This window comes from Toxorhynchites rutilus, chromosome 3, assembly GCF_029784135.1.
Source record: "Toxorhynchites rutilus septentrionalis strain SRP chromosome 3, ASM2978413v1, whole genome shotgun sequence".
In the NCBI taxonomy this organism is placed as follows: domain Eukaryota; kingdom Metazoa; phylum Arthropoda; class Insecta; order Diptera; family Culicidae; genus Toxorhynchites; species Toxorhynchites rutilus.
The window spans coordinates 30,490,920-30,505,541 of NC_073746.1; the positions used below are offsets into that span (position 1 = coordinate 30,490,920).

The 14,622-nt window shown below is 40.8% G+C and overlaps 4 protein-coding genes across 4 annotated transcripts; 2 read left to right on the top strand and 2 right to left on the bottom strand.

Moving 5' to 3' along the window:
* Window positions 1–452: 452 nt before the first annotated feature.
* Window positions 453–2,759, top strand: LOC129777089 (zinc finger protein 678-like). The gene is made up of 4 exons (XM_055783152.1): window positions 453–573; window positions 638–764; window positions 833–1,582; window positions 1,653–2,759. The coding sequence occupies exons 1-4, from the start codon at window positions 548–550 to the stop codon at window positions 2,616–2,618; spliced, it is 1,869 nt and encodes a 622-aa protein (XP_055639127.1). The 5' UTR covers window positions 453–547; the 3' UTR covers window positions 2,619–2,759.
* Window positions 2,760–3,493: 734 nt separating this feature from the next.
* Window positions 3,494–4,477, top strand: LOC129772988 (uncharacterized). The gene is made up of 3 exons (XM_055776538.1): window positions 3,494–3,616; window positions 3,670–3,853; window positions 3,920–4,477. Coding segments are annotated over exons 1-3 (744 nt in total). The 5' UTR covers window positions 3,494–3,614.
* Window positions 4,478–5,369: 892 nt separating this feature from the next.
* On the bottom strand, window positions 5,370–6,704 carry LOC129778248 (putative nuclease HARBI1). The gene is made up of 4 exons (XM_055785026.1): window positions 6,365–6,704; window positions 5,868–6,300; window positions 5,660–5,804; window positions 5,370–5,598 (listed from the first exon to the last, which is right to left on the bottom strand). Exons 1-4 carry the CDS (start codon window positions 6,475–6,477, stop codon window positions 5,519–5,521), a joined length of 771 nt encoding a protein of 256 aa, XP_055641001.1. The 5' UTR covers window positions 6,478–6,704; the 3' UTR covers window positions 5,370–5,518.
* A 680-nt stretch (window positions 6,705–7,384) lies between these two features.
* LOC129772989 (uncharacterized) lies at window positions 7,385–8,086 on the bottom strand. Its single transcript, XM_055776539.1, has one exon. It carries the CDS (start codon window positions 8,084–8,086, stop codon window positions 7,385–7,387), a length of 702 nt encoding a protein of 233 aa, XP_055632514.1.
* Between the last annotated feature and the right edge of the window lie 6,536 nt (window positions 8,087–14,622).

The following is a 14,622-nucleotide window of genomic DNA, read 5'->3' on the forward strand; positions in this document are numbered from 1 at the left end:
CATATCAGTCTAAGTTTGTGTATGATTACAAATTCAATTCGTTTATTTTTTGCTTTCATGATTTTCACGTTTCAGATGCAATTGTGTGTACAACTACAAAATACAACTAAGATGAAGGGCTGTTCCAAATGATCAGCTAACTTGAATCGGCTCTGAGTCGCTAACCATGATGAGTTGATTTGCCCATCTCTATGCGCGATACTAGACTGGACAGCGCAAAGCACACTGTCTCTTTTACATGTTGTACGAGATCTCAGAAATTCCTGATTTTCGTCATTTGTTACGTTGCATTTGCGTTTTGGCTTAATGTGTAAACGGCCTTAATTTTCCATGCTAAAATGAATACAATAAGTTGAAAGCTGGAGATGGATTCTGAAGCGTACGGACACCTCACCCTGTATCGTATTTTAATTCGTGGATTGACAGCATTCGAATTCTGCCAAGCTGTGACTGGAGAGATCAAAACAAACAAAACAAAAACAAACACTGCACAATTCGTTGATTCCTATCGTTTCTGTATGAGTTGATTATTAATTCATCGCGTAAAATGAGTTTAATCAAATGTTCGGTTTGGTATGTACTTGAAATACAAAGAATTGCTATAACTTGTTTATGTTATCGAATGATTCCATTGCAGCCCCTTCGAGAAACAGAAACTGGCATGCAAAATATGCGAAGGGACGAACGGTGCGATGGAATCTATGTTCTGTAACGAAGATGACGAACGATTATTGAGCAAGATATTCAAATGCACAAACGTAACGGTATAGTCATTAAAAAACGTATGTATAACTAGTAGGTTAGATTGAATCTGGTGCTTGTATTACCGTAGGTCAAACCTGTGTGTGGGATAATATCTCCTATTTGCGAATTTTGTCGCAGCAGGATAGACCAGTTCGATGATACTTTTCAACCCCGCTGCAAGGAATACGTCGTTGAGAGAGTGACCAGCTGCACGGGTCCCGAAGATGATCCATTCAATTGTATTGATCCCATGAGTGTTTCCAAAAACGACAATGATGCCAAAGAAATCTATGTTGATAACGTGTGCGAAATCGAGGATAAAAACGCCCATATCCGAGAAGTTCACATACCAAACATTCTTGGGAAGGAACAGGTGGAAAAAGATAAGTCGAATGGGATTGATTCCACTAGAAAGGAAGACGCAGAGTGTCCTCCTGCAGTCACACATGAAGATCCTGATCAGAGGTTGGCTGATACAAAAGCGGATGGTGATGATAATATTGACGATAGTCAAGATGATAACCACTCCGAGTTTGGAGAAAGTGACGATATGCCTGCAACGGAAAATAGACCAGGTCGACGCAAGGTGGAAGTTCCTTTTGGTGTAATCAAGAAGCCTTCCAAGTGTGAAATTTGTGGTAAAAGTGTTGCTTACATGAAAGATCACATGAGAATGCACAGTGAGCAAAAGAAATATAAATGTCCGGATTGTGATAGATCGTTTTCACAAAGCAATAACTTAGTTTATCACATGAGGAAGCATACCGGGGAGAAACCATTTGCTTGTGACAAATGTGATAAAAGATTTATTTGTAAATCTCATCTTCTCTCGCATGCCGTAGGTGTCTGATATTTTATTACAGTTGAATCAGTAGGATTGCTCATTAACACTCGATTCCCTTTTACAGCGTTCCCACGTGAACGACCAACCTTTCCAGTGCGAATTCTGTTCGAAGCGTTTCAACCAGGCATGTAATCTGACGAAACACCGGCGGCTTCACACCGGCGAGAAGCCATACAAATGTGGCGTATGCGAGAAAGCATTTATGAATCTGTCCAACATGAAGGCCCACGAAAAGCGTCATCGCGGTGAACGGAATTTCACCTGTGAAATTTGCTCCAAGAGTTTCTACGACAACCATCATTTGGAAAGACATATCGCAACGCACACAAAAACCAAAAAGCACAAATGTTCGATCTGTTTGAAGGAGTTTTCAACCGCTGCCGGGTTGAAATCACACGAGGCTAATCACAAAAATCCACTGCAAGCTGCTACTTGTGAGATTTGCCAAAAATACTTCTCCTGCGAACGAAAGTTGGGGCTACATCTGAAGAGTCACGATTCGAATAATTCTCTGCAGAAAGCGTACAAATGCAACTTTTGTTCCAAAAGTTTCGATCGGATAGATCAACTGGATCTGCACAAGCAAAAACATACAAACTCAAAGTTCAGAAAACGTAATCGTGAAATTATTATCGACCCGGAAACGGCGACGAGGCAGCTGAAGGACGGTCTCAGCAAACCGTACCGTTGCACGGTTTGTTTCAAAATATTCAATCAAGCTTCGGGTCTTCGGTTGCATCTCAAATTGCATATGTTCAAAGAAGAGGCGTTCAGTTGTACCACGTGCTTTCGGTCGTTCGAAGGAGACGAGCAATTGAGTGCCCATGTTTGCACTCATGCTGATTCCGAGCCGCTTCAAGGAGAAATTGGTATTCCCAGCGAGTCTACTCGAGAGAGTGCAAAAGTCATTCAGACGGTTCCATTGGATGGTATTCGTGCAGAAAACGGCGTACGGTTGACTGATATTCGCACAAAAGTACTTCCTGAGACAAACCAGGTTGTGGCTAAATTGGAGATAGTAAATAACTAGTAAACTTGTAGTCCAAAATTTGCAGAATAAAGTTTGAGCGGAAATTGCTTTTTGTAGTTAGCTATCATTGATTTTTCTCTTTGATAGATTGTAGATTTAATTGAAATGTTACTTTAAAATTGAGAAAAATTAAAGCATGGAAGAGTCAAATCAAACACATAGCATAGGTACTTGTATAAAATATTTCTATGCAAGATCTAACTTCTGATTCGCAATGAAAGAAAAGCAATTGTGTTGGGACAATCGGAGCAAAATGGATATTACAGGGTCTTGTCATGGGATCCTTTCGGGCTTCAGTTTGACGCTTCCTCAACAAGAAAGATAAATACGGTGTTTGACGCCTTGGAAATGCACCTACGAACTTCTATTTTTCGTTTCAATACTCCCGGTGAACTAACGACCATGAAGTCCCTTTCCTTTCTTCTGAGCACCGAATTGTTTTCGCTACAAATTACAAGTCTTTTTTTATTCAAGCGAACAATCACCTCTTGACGTGGGACTACGTTTAGCCGGAGAATATGGGGATTAAATGAAAACCTGCAGGAAAAAATTAAAGATTTCGAATGCTTATAGCTCGAACGTTTCTTAATAGATCGGAAAGATGTTTGCATCAACTGATAGGAAATATTTCCACGCGTCTGTTACAATTAATAAAATGTTATCTTTTACGATATAAATAATTGAATAACTGTGAAATGTCAAGCGTTATCTTCCCGCCATAACTGCCAATTTTCAATTGGCCCGATTTACGGTTCCCCCAACACAGACTTCAAAATCAATGGTGTCTATTCTGTATTTCAATCGATTCGAAATATTTCGAACGACTTGGTAAATTCCATTCCCTGTTTCGTTCGAGGTGTTTTCAAATTCGAATACCTTTCGTTCGGACTGTTTTGTTTTCGAACATCTTTCATTCGAATCAAACCAAACGTCAAACCCACTTTGTTTATGAAGGAGTGAATAATTTCCGCAGCGGATGAGCGGTGAACTGCAAAAATGTAAGCTAATTTTTAATCATTTTTTTCTTTAAATTAATTTTAACGTTCAACAGGGAAAAAAACAAAAACAAAACAACCACTAAAAATCAGTTCGAGCGGATTGTGCTGCTTCTGGAGCAAGAGCCGGACATAGCAAAGGGTTTCTCCCGAGGAAATTCCGGACCCTACTGGGATGATCTGGCGGCAGAAGTCAATAGTTTGGGACCGCCTATTCGCGATGGAAGTGGATGGAAAAAGGTATATACTAAAACGAATCCGAAACATATGTTTATAGTCTTATTTTTGCCCTGGTTTTCTGTGTAGGTTTGGGCGGACTATAAGTCCGGATTAAAGCGAAAACTCGCTCACAACAAACGGGAGCAGAGGGCGACAGGTGGAGGACCCAATAAAATTATCAATTTGTCCGAGCTGGAGGAGCAGGCAGTTCTACTAACTGGGTTACTTGCGACCGTGGAAGGAATCCCGGGTACCTCATCTCATGGAACACAGTTGGGTTCGCCTTCGGGTGAACCTCAAGCTGCAGACCAGGAAAATTTTATATATTATGGTACTTCCGACGAGTGTGACGGTATCAATAATACCATTCACTTCCAGCCCTCTCAGCCGAAAAAATCCAGACCTTCTACCACGAGGCTATTAGAGCTGCAAGTCGAGCAACAAAACAAATTTCACACCAATGTGAAATCCCTGTTAAAAAACACAAACAAGAATTTGAGTGATCTGGTTCATTATCAGCGCCAATCAGCTCGAGCGATTCTTTTCGTGGATGCCACACTCAAAGAACATCTGAGTGAACAAAAACGACATAACCACGAGATGGAGAAGATCGCGCTGGAGAAATCAATAGCGACAAATCCTTGAAACGCAGATTGCGTATATTTCAGAACATTAGAATAATGTTTCAAAATATCAGTGATCTGATTTTTTATCTTTATATTGTAACTCAAGTATAAAAAAATGAAAAAAAGTTCTAATCGTATTTTTATATCTTTCCATGGAAGAAAAATCTTACTTAATTTTTTCTTTGAAGTTTGTTTGGAATAGCATCAAAATTATATAAACTTTTTTAAAATTCACGAATTTCGCCTATAGTTTATGGAACTTCCTTAACCCCTTCACGTACAACATTGAACTTCACTCGTTGTTTCTCGATGTGAAATAATTACATAGCTTCAGGCATATGATGAGGATACCGACAACTGAAGATTATAAAATTTCCGTTATTTAAAAAAAAATTGAATGAGCTAAAAATATAAAATATAATTTGAATATTATAATTAAAATAAAAACGAACGAGTTAGTACGTAGTAATAACTCCTTCGTTTTTATTTTAAACACAACATGTATTTGCTCATCATAGGGCACCCATGTTAGATACCCACACTCAGCAGAGTAGCGGAACGACTCGAAGTGCTCGTTTTGGGCCGTGCTGTTGGAAATTAAATCGTACAGCAAGGGGTTAAAACAACGCAAAAAGTATTAATAATGGTTATTTGAATACTTGGCCTGCTTACGAGAAATCGATAATGACATGTTCTCAAAGTGTTGGCAGGAATAAGAGTAAATAATTCTGCCGAAACCATAGTTAAGTAAGGAAGACACTTCCTTTTCCGGTGGTTGTTATTTATTTGAGCATTTGCAAACAAGTTAGATGAAATTTAACAGTCATAAATATTAATTTAAACAAAAGTTTATTATGTAAACAGCTGCATAACATATTATAACTACTGAGAACGACCAAATTCTAAGCATATATTGTGAAGTGCACAGCATACATTTATAATTTGAGCGCATTTAGTAGGATTGTAGTGAAGTTGTCTCGCGCCAAGGATGCATCTAAACCGATTTTTTAGTAAACCGATTGTCCGCTCGACGATAGCACGACCCAAGGCATGCCTGCGATTAAAATCGCTCCAAACTCCCTTCCTCCGCTGCTCTGAATGGCGTTACTAACCAAGGTTCCGATGGATAACCAGCATCACCTGAAAATATTTTATCACACAGTACATACAAGTATACTAAAATATTGTAGTTGAACATTACCTAGAATCTTAGTATTAACTTCACCATTTTGGTGAAGCTGCTCAAAGTGAGTTCTTGCAGGGCTTACACGCCATATATGAGAGTCATGATTAGATCCCTGGAAGGTAGGATCAACGAAACGAATCCTTTGCTGATCGTCACAAACCTATGTTGATAAAAAAGAGTATTTGTTCATTGATTTGTTAATTCAAATACTAATAGTACTTACAATCAGAACGTTGAGACTATAAAATCCCTTCCGATTAAAAAACAAATTTCGATTCAGCTTAGGTGGAATAATTTTTACGTGGGTTCCATCCAAACACATAATAACACCCGGAATTGATGTTTTCTGATAGAAGTGTAGTTTAGCACGCCGCTGTTCGTCTTCCGTCATATTTAGGGAAATCCATTTCTTACACAGTGTCCGCTCCAGAATGTTAAGCATTTCAGTCAGCACCTTGGAAAATGTGGGCTGTGCTATGGCAATGTGATAATCTTGCCCTGCTCCATGTTGATAATTTCCTTCAGCAAAGAATCGCAAACATGCTGCGAGTTTCACCTCCGTGGATAGACCACCTTTCCTTGTGGTAAGGCAGTTCTCAATTTCCTCTAAAACGTACCGAAAAGCTTCCTTACTTAGACGAAAACTTTTGATGAATCTGAATAAGGGCAAAATTAATCAATAAGAGAAACAAACATGGGATTTTTGAGACGGATACTTACGCTTCATCAGAAAGTTTCATGAAGTCGGTTGATTTTCGGTGGTTTCGCCGATGGTAGCAAGGCATTCCAATTTCTTCTTGCTCCGCCAAAATCGGTAACAAAACGGAATCCATTGAACGAGAAAATTTTCTCACAAATTTCTCTTAGAATCAAAAATTAACTGAAATTCAACTCGCACTCGCCGCTATTTAATACGGTGTTTCTTTTTGTTTATCGGTTTTTGACAGATCGATGCATATTCGAAATTTTGTAACACTTTCGTTCGAAACGAGCAAAACGATTGGAATAGGGAATGGTAAATTCGAAAACGATCGAAATATCACTTTCGAACGAAATAGAAATCCGTCGGAATACAGAATAGGCACCAATGTACCTGTGGGAATCCGCTTTTCAAATACACATGCAAGTCGGGGGTATTTTTTGACCGGTGGACAGAGAGAACATCACAGCGGAATACAGCATTCGGAATTCGGTACAGAGAATTACACACGCGAAAATAATTTAACTAACTATTTTATTGAATTGAAGAGAAATGTACACGAACGAACTTGCTTCGTTAAACGTTTGTTATGGAATGATTTTTCTCTATCTACGAGGGGTGATGTGTCAGGCATGGAAACACCAAGGTTAAGCCAAGGTGTGTAAATGGTGAAGAGGTGATCATTGTATTCCGATACTCCTCCTCAATGAACAGCCTATTCACATTTCTTCTGGAAACCGATAATGTCGCAAAACTTCTGGTGCTTGAAGGGTCCTAAAGGCTTCGTCAATAGATCCGTAAGCATATCGGCTGTAGGGCAGTACTCCAGAACGATCTCTTTCTTGTCACAAAGTTCCTGGATAAACCGTTCTCTGGTGTCAATGTGTTTAGAGCGGCAGCTCGACCTTTCTGTCTTTACGAACGCCAAACAGCTTGGGTTGTCCTCTTTTATAACCGTTGAAGTATCCTGTTTTACATTGAAGTCACAAAGCTTCCTCATCCATAGTATTTCCACGCAAGTCTCACTCAGGGCCACATATTCAGCTTCCATACTCGATAGGGTGACACTGGCTTGTCGACGACTTGTCCACGAAATAACTCCTCCACCGAACGAAAGTACGAATCCAGACGCTGGTATCGATGTCGCCAGCCCAATCGGCATCTGAATAACCGGCTAGTTGTTGATCCTGGTTTCCGCCCAGCTGTAATTCATAATGCTTCGTTCCTTTAAGGTATCTCAAGACCCTTTTCGCAGCAGTCCAATCTGATTCACTGGGAGCACTCACTTTTCTTCCCAAGATAGCCGTACATGCAGCAATGTCCGGCCGTGCATTCACGGAGATGTATAACTGTCCTCCAATTAGGCTGCGGTACTTAGTAGCATCTTCGAACAGTTTGCCTTGTTCTTTTTGCTTCGGATAACCAATATCCATCGGTGATCTTGCTGTCTTTGCGTCTCGCACTCCATACTTCTCGATAAGATTGTCGATGTAGTTCGAAAGGCTGATCTGATAGACACCATATTCTTGCTGAAATTCCATACCTAAGAAATGACGAACTCCACCAAGACAGGTAATCTCGAACTCTTCACTAAGGCTCTCGCAAATCCGATGAATCTCCTCCTCAATCGACGATCCCAGGAGGTAATCATCAACGTAGACTAATAGGTACATTTTAACACCGTTATTGTTTCGGATGTACAAACAAGGATCCGTTTTGGATTGTACGAATCCTCGCCTCATCAAGGCTTCATTTAGTCTCCTATTCCAGCATCTCGCTGACTGGCGTAACCCATATATGCTTCGCTTGAGCATACAAACCAGCTCCTCCTGACCCGCTACTCTGTATCCTGGGGGCTGTTGCATAAAAACTTATTCTTCTAATGATCCGTAAAGGTACGCCGTTTTGACGTCTAGATGTCGTACAACAAGTTTCTGATTCGAAGCCACCACCAAAAAAGTGCGTAACGTTACATGGCTCACAACAGGTGCAAATACCTGGTCGAAGTCTTCCCCAAACGATTGGTTGTACCCTTGCGCTACTAGACTGGCTTTATATTTTACGATCTTATTGTTCTCACCGCGTTTGATCTTAAAAACCCACCTTGAACCAACTATTTTCTTGTTTGGTGGTAATTGTACGAGTTGCCATGTCTGATTCTTAGCATGTGACGCCAACTCTTCTTCCATGGCATTCCGCCACTCAATCGTCTTCATTGCTTCTCGGTAATTCGCTGGCTCTTTCGTTGCACAGGCTGCAATCCCCGCAGCGAAATCTACGACAAAATCTTCATAATGTTTCGGCATCACTCCTCTGGTCGAACGAACTCCCGAACGCAATCCGGGTGATTCATCTTCTTCCGCATCATCGAATTCTTCATTACTACTAGACGTTTCTTCTTCCTTTTCCTCCATTATTGGCAGCAGCTGGATTTCCTGATCATTTTCACGCTGGTCTTTATCATCGGGTTTCTTCCTTTCAGATGAACCCGGTAACGCTATCGGCAGATCCACCGACGAAGTCCCATTATTCAATTCGATGAACCTTGCATCACGGCTGATCGTGATTTGATCGGTTTCACGATCCAAAAATCTGTACCCTTTGTGTTCCATTGAGTAGCCAACGAAGGTTAACTTCTTCGCTTTGCTATCCATTTTGGTCCTCTTGACAGACGGCACGTGCACGTAAGCCTCGCTACCAAACACACGCAAATGTTTTAAGTCTGGTTTGCGTCCCCACCATAATTCATATGGCGTCTTTTTCACTGATCTGGATGGTAACCTGTTTTGTAGATACGTGGCAGTTCGTATTGCCTCTCCCCAATACCGTTTCTCCAGTCCCGCGTCGAGCAGCAAGCATGTTGCCATCTCGGAAAGGCTCCTATTTTTTCGCTCAGCCACACCATTCTGCTGGGGGGAATATGGTGTACTGAACTGTGGCTGTATCCCTTTGGCTTGATAAAACTTACGCAACTCCTTCTTATTAAACTCGCCACCGCCATCTGAACGAATGACGCATGGTTTACGCCCGAAATAATTGTCTACCCATCGCACGTATGCCATAATAGACTTTGCCGCCTCCCATTTATTTTTCAAAAGATACGTAACGGTAAATCTACTGAAATCATCAACAAGGTTCAAAACATATTTATTTCCACTTGGTGTAACGTTTAACATCGGTCCACAGAGATCTGTGTGCACAATATCAAGCACGCTTGTTGACTTCGGTTCATTGACTTCGGGGAAAGGAAAGCGAGACGCCTTTCCTTCCAAACAACACTCGCATACAATGCGCAAGCCGCAATCATTTACACTCATGCCTGTTGCCAGCTGTTCTTTGTTTATCCTTTCTATGGCTGCCCAATCACGGTGGCCTAGCCGCCGATGCCATTGGTGTTGACAGTCCTCTCGGTGGCTTGTCTCGCGAGCGTGGTGCGGTTGTCGCATGATAGAGTTATAGATAATGTTGCGTGGTTTTGCCTGTGACCTGTGATTTGGCTAATAATACTACAATTTGTTCACCTGAAATAGAACTGCCTCCAACTTTAGTGATTTCTCATCAGTAATAAATTCACCAGCGTTCACATATGTCTGAATTTATTCTATTCATAGTAGATATATATCGGGTTTTTCAATAAGATCACTATTAAAGTTTTTTTAAATAAAACAAAAACGGTTTTGGATATCAATTGAATTCTTTATTCATGTGAAAGTACATTTGATGCCATTATGTATGGAACTCGATTTCTTTTGCATGGCCACCACGGGCACGCTTGCAGAAGTCCAGACGCTGAACCCAATTTTCGACGGTTTTCTAGCATAAATCGGCCGATAATGCTGCAATTTCACGTTCGATATTCGTACGAAGTTTATCAATCGTCGCTGACTTGTTGGCATAAACCATAGACCTGACGTAGCTCCACAGGAAATAGCATTACGGCGTCAAATCGCACGAGCTAGGCGGCCAAGTGATTGGGCCATTTCGTGAGATAACACCCTCACCAAACTTGGTTTTCATTAAATCGTTTGTAAAATACGCTGTGTGGCTTGTGGCGCCGTCCTGTTGAAACCACATATTGTCCAAGTTCATCTCATCCAATTCGGGCCAAAAATATTCGGTTATCATTGAGCAGTAGCGATTCCCATTCACAGTAACGTGCCGGTCTTGATAATCACGAAAGAAGTACGGCCTAACGACACCACCGGACCATAAACCGCACCAAACCGTGTTTTTTTCAGGATAAAATGGTGACTCATGGAGTACGTGTGGATTACTTCCTGACCAATAACGCATATTTTGCTTCTTGACGAAACCATTCAGCCAGAAATGAGCCTCATTGATGAAGATGATTTTTCGATGAAAATCCGGTTCATTTTCAAGTTGTTGCAAAGCCCAATTCACGAACATACGACGCTTCTGGTGGTCAAACAACTTCAGTTCTTGCGTTGATTTGAACTTGTAAGCATGCAGACCAAGATCTTTTCGCAAAATTCGGATCGTATATCTTTCCATTATGAAATCGCAAACCTTACTGAAGAGAAATGTCAAGAGAGCGGGAAAAAATATGGCGTCGTTTGCTGTTCCTATCGGTCTACTTTTGTAGCGTCCCTATTGAAATACCCGTTATAACTCGAAGAAGTGCATCATATGTAATCGTCCGGGAAAAAAGGGGGCCTAGGATAAATTTTTCGATTTTGAGTTTTTTCGCGATTTGGGACCAGAAAACCCTCAAGAATCGATTGAGACGCATCCGAGGTCCCTAAGTTTAAAGTTCAACTCGTGAGAGTTTTTTGTACAAGGTCAATTCGAAGAGTTTATTAAAAAAGTAACAAAACATTTTATAATTTCGTTTTTCGAAGATTCTTATTCTTGTGCTCAAACTATTTCACTACTGTGACAACATACCACAGAAGAGATTTCATCCAACACGAAAATTTGAAAACAGATATTTTCGTTTTCTGTTGTTTCATTCCACTTCATTCCACATGTAAACAACCCAGCACAAGGATGCCAGATATGATAACACATCTTCATTCTGTAAACAGTTGAATTGTAAGATATTCAATTTGATAATAAATTGATTTTTTCTCAAAAAAGCTTCAGTCGAAAATCTAAATTGAAGGTACAGCAAATGAAACATTTTTTCAGTGGCATTTGGTTACTTTCTCTCTCAACAACTCAATTTTAAGTTTTGTTCGATGAGTTAGGTTGTGAAGATATTTCTATATATATATATATATATATATATATATATATATATATATATATATATTTCTCCACACACAGTTTCGCGTTCGCATTACTATGTTAGGCTAAGGTTACTTTGGATAGGAGTACGCACGAAAATTTGATTGTTCGAATAGACACAAACAATTTTGTTCGATAGAAGCTGACGAATTCGAACGAAGCGAGGGGGAAGCAATGTAACCACACCAATACAACTCAATGTGGTTGTTTCCTTTCACTATTGCATACAATTCGTACGACCACTTTTCTGCATCCAGTGTCACCGCCGCCTTAGGTCCTGGCGGTTTGCATTTGATTTCTGCATTCGTAAACAAAAGAGCTTTCTCGCAAGCGAGCCCGCATCGCATTCACTATGTCCTCGGCCTAAGCCCCCTTTCTTCCCGGACGATCACATATGAGTGGCTTAGAATACAAAGGGTGTAAGTGACTTGATCGATTTTCCTCTATCGACTTTCTCTTTTGATTATAACCAAACCGCAAACACATTCCCAGCTCATTTCACAATGTGGACGATAGGTCAGAAACTCAATTATCAGTTTCTTTTTTTTTCCCAAAATATATATTTTATTAAGGCACATGTGGCCTGACGGGGCCGGGAGTCGACATACACGGAACAAGGATCTTTGAGTTTGAAAGAGGCACTGGAATTTTCATTGAAGATGCCGAAGCCAGTGGACCCGTTTATGAATGAACCGTCAGTAAAGAACATTTTATCAGATCCAACTTTCCCATAGAATCGGAATAGAATCGGAGCGTAAGTGATCTGGGATTCCATGGATTTTTTGTCGCATGGACAGATCAAAAATGACAGAGGAATTGCAGAAGTATGGGAAGCAAACTTGGTTGGAGATGCCTGGTGAAGGGTGCACGTCGTGGGTAAGGTACTCATGGTATAAAGACATAAAACTTGACTGAGGAGTCAGTTGGAGTAGATTTTCGAAGTTATCAATCACCAATTGATCTTGCAACGGATGAGAAATATGTAGGATATTTCTGTGAACCGAAGAGTAAGCGGGGGTACTCCTGCCAAAACTTCGAGACTCATCGTATGTGTCGAATGCAAACACCCCATTGCTATATGCAAGCAACGATATTGTATTCTCTCCAGCTTGAGAATATGAATCCTGGCAGCTGATCGGAAGCAAAAACTGCCATATTCTAACACTGATAATATCGTTGTTTTGTATAACTGAATGAGGTCTCCTGGATGGGCACCCCACCATGTTCCGGTTATTGTTTGGAGAAAATTGATTCTTTGCTGGCATTTCTATTTCAAATACGCAATGTGTCTCCCCCAGGTACACTTAGAATCAAAATATACACCCAGGTATTTGAAAAACATAGAGTGTTGGATCGTTTTGCCGGATAGGTGAAGCTGGAATTGAGCGGGTTCGTGCTTCCTAGAAAAAACGACCATTTCAGTTTTCTCCGTAGAGAATTCGATACCCAGCTTGAGGGCCTACGTGAACAGATTGTTCAGGGTATCTTGCAACGACTTTTGCAGAACGACGGGATTAGTACCCGTGATGGAAATAACTCCATCGTCTGCAAGTTGTCTCAGCGTGCAGTCTCTAGTTAGACAATCATCCATATCATTGACGTAAAAACTGTACAAGAGGGAGCTTAGGCAGGAGCCTTGCGGTAGGCCCATAAAACTGTAACGAGAAGATTTTGAGTTGCCATGAGAGAAATTCATGTGCTTTTCTGACAGTAAATTGTACAGGAAATTGTTGAGAATTGGTGAAAGTCCACGATTATGAAGCTTCTCTGAGAGAATTTCCATGGAAACTGAATCAAATGCCCCTTTGATATCGAGAAAAAAGGAAGTCATTTGTTCTTTGCGAGCAAATGCGATTTGGATTTCAGAAGATAGCAGCGCGAGACAATCATTTGTCCCTTTACCTCGGCGGAAGCCAAACAGCAAATTGTTCGTTTCGACCCACTTGTCCAAACGAAGTAGAATCATTTTCTCTAACAATTTACGAATACAGGATAACATTGAAATCGGCCTATACGAGTTGTGATCGCAAGCCGGCTTGTTGGGTTTTCGTATGGCTATCACTCTCACTTGTCTCCAGTCATGCGGGACAATATTCAGCTCCAGAAACTTGTTGAACAAGTTCAGCAAACGCTGTTTTGCCAAGTCGGGAAGATTCTTCAACAAGTTGAATTTAATCTTGTCCGACCCCGGAGCTGAATTGTTACATGAGAGAAGGGCAATTGAGAATTCCACCATCGAAAAATTCTCATAATTGCTTTGAAGTGGGATGTCGCGTACGACGTTTTGTGCAGGAACGGTGTCGGGGCAAACCTTCCTTGCAAAGTTAAAAATCCAACGGCCAGAGTATTCCTCACTTTCGTTTGTATGGTTCCAGCCACGCATTTTCCTAACCGTATTCCAAAGAGTGCTCATAGCGGTCTCCCTTGACAAACCATTGACGAACTTCCGCCAATATCCACGCTTTTTTGCTTTAATCAAACCTTTTAGATTGGCTTCTAGAGCTTGGTACTTTAGAAACCATTCCACTAATCCAGTTTTCCTGAATTTTTTGAAAGCGGATGATTTTTCAAGGTAGACCTTTGAACATTCCTTGTCCCACCAAAGTGATGGAGGACGACGTCGGAAAGTGGTAGCCGGTACACGTTTCTTTTGAGCTTGAAGTGCGCTCTCGTAAATCAAACTCGATATAAAGTTATACTCTTCGAGTGGAGGAAGTTCATGCATTGAAACAATTGCTTCAGATATTATTTCCGCAAATGTTCTCCAGTCAATATTCTTCGTGAGGTCATACGAAATATTGACTGACTCACGAGAGTTTGATTCATTAGCGATCGATAAAATTATTGGTAGGTGATCACTACCGTGGGGATCTTGGATTACCTTCCACATGCAATCCAGGGATAACGAAGAAGAGCATAAAGATATGTCTAGCATGCTTGCCCGTGCAGGAGGATTGGCTATTCTGGTTGCTTCCCCAGTATTCAAAACTGTCAATTTGAAGTTGTCGCACAGATCATAAATCAAAGTGGC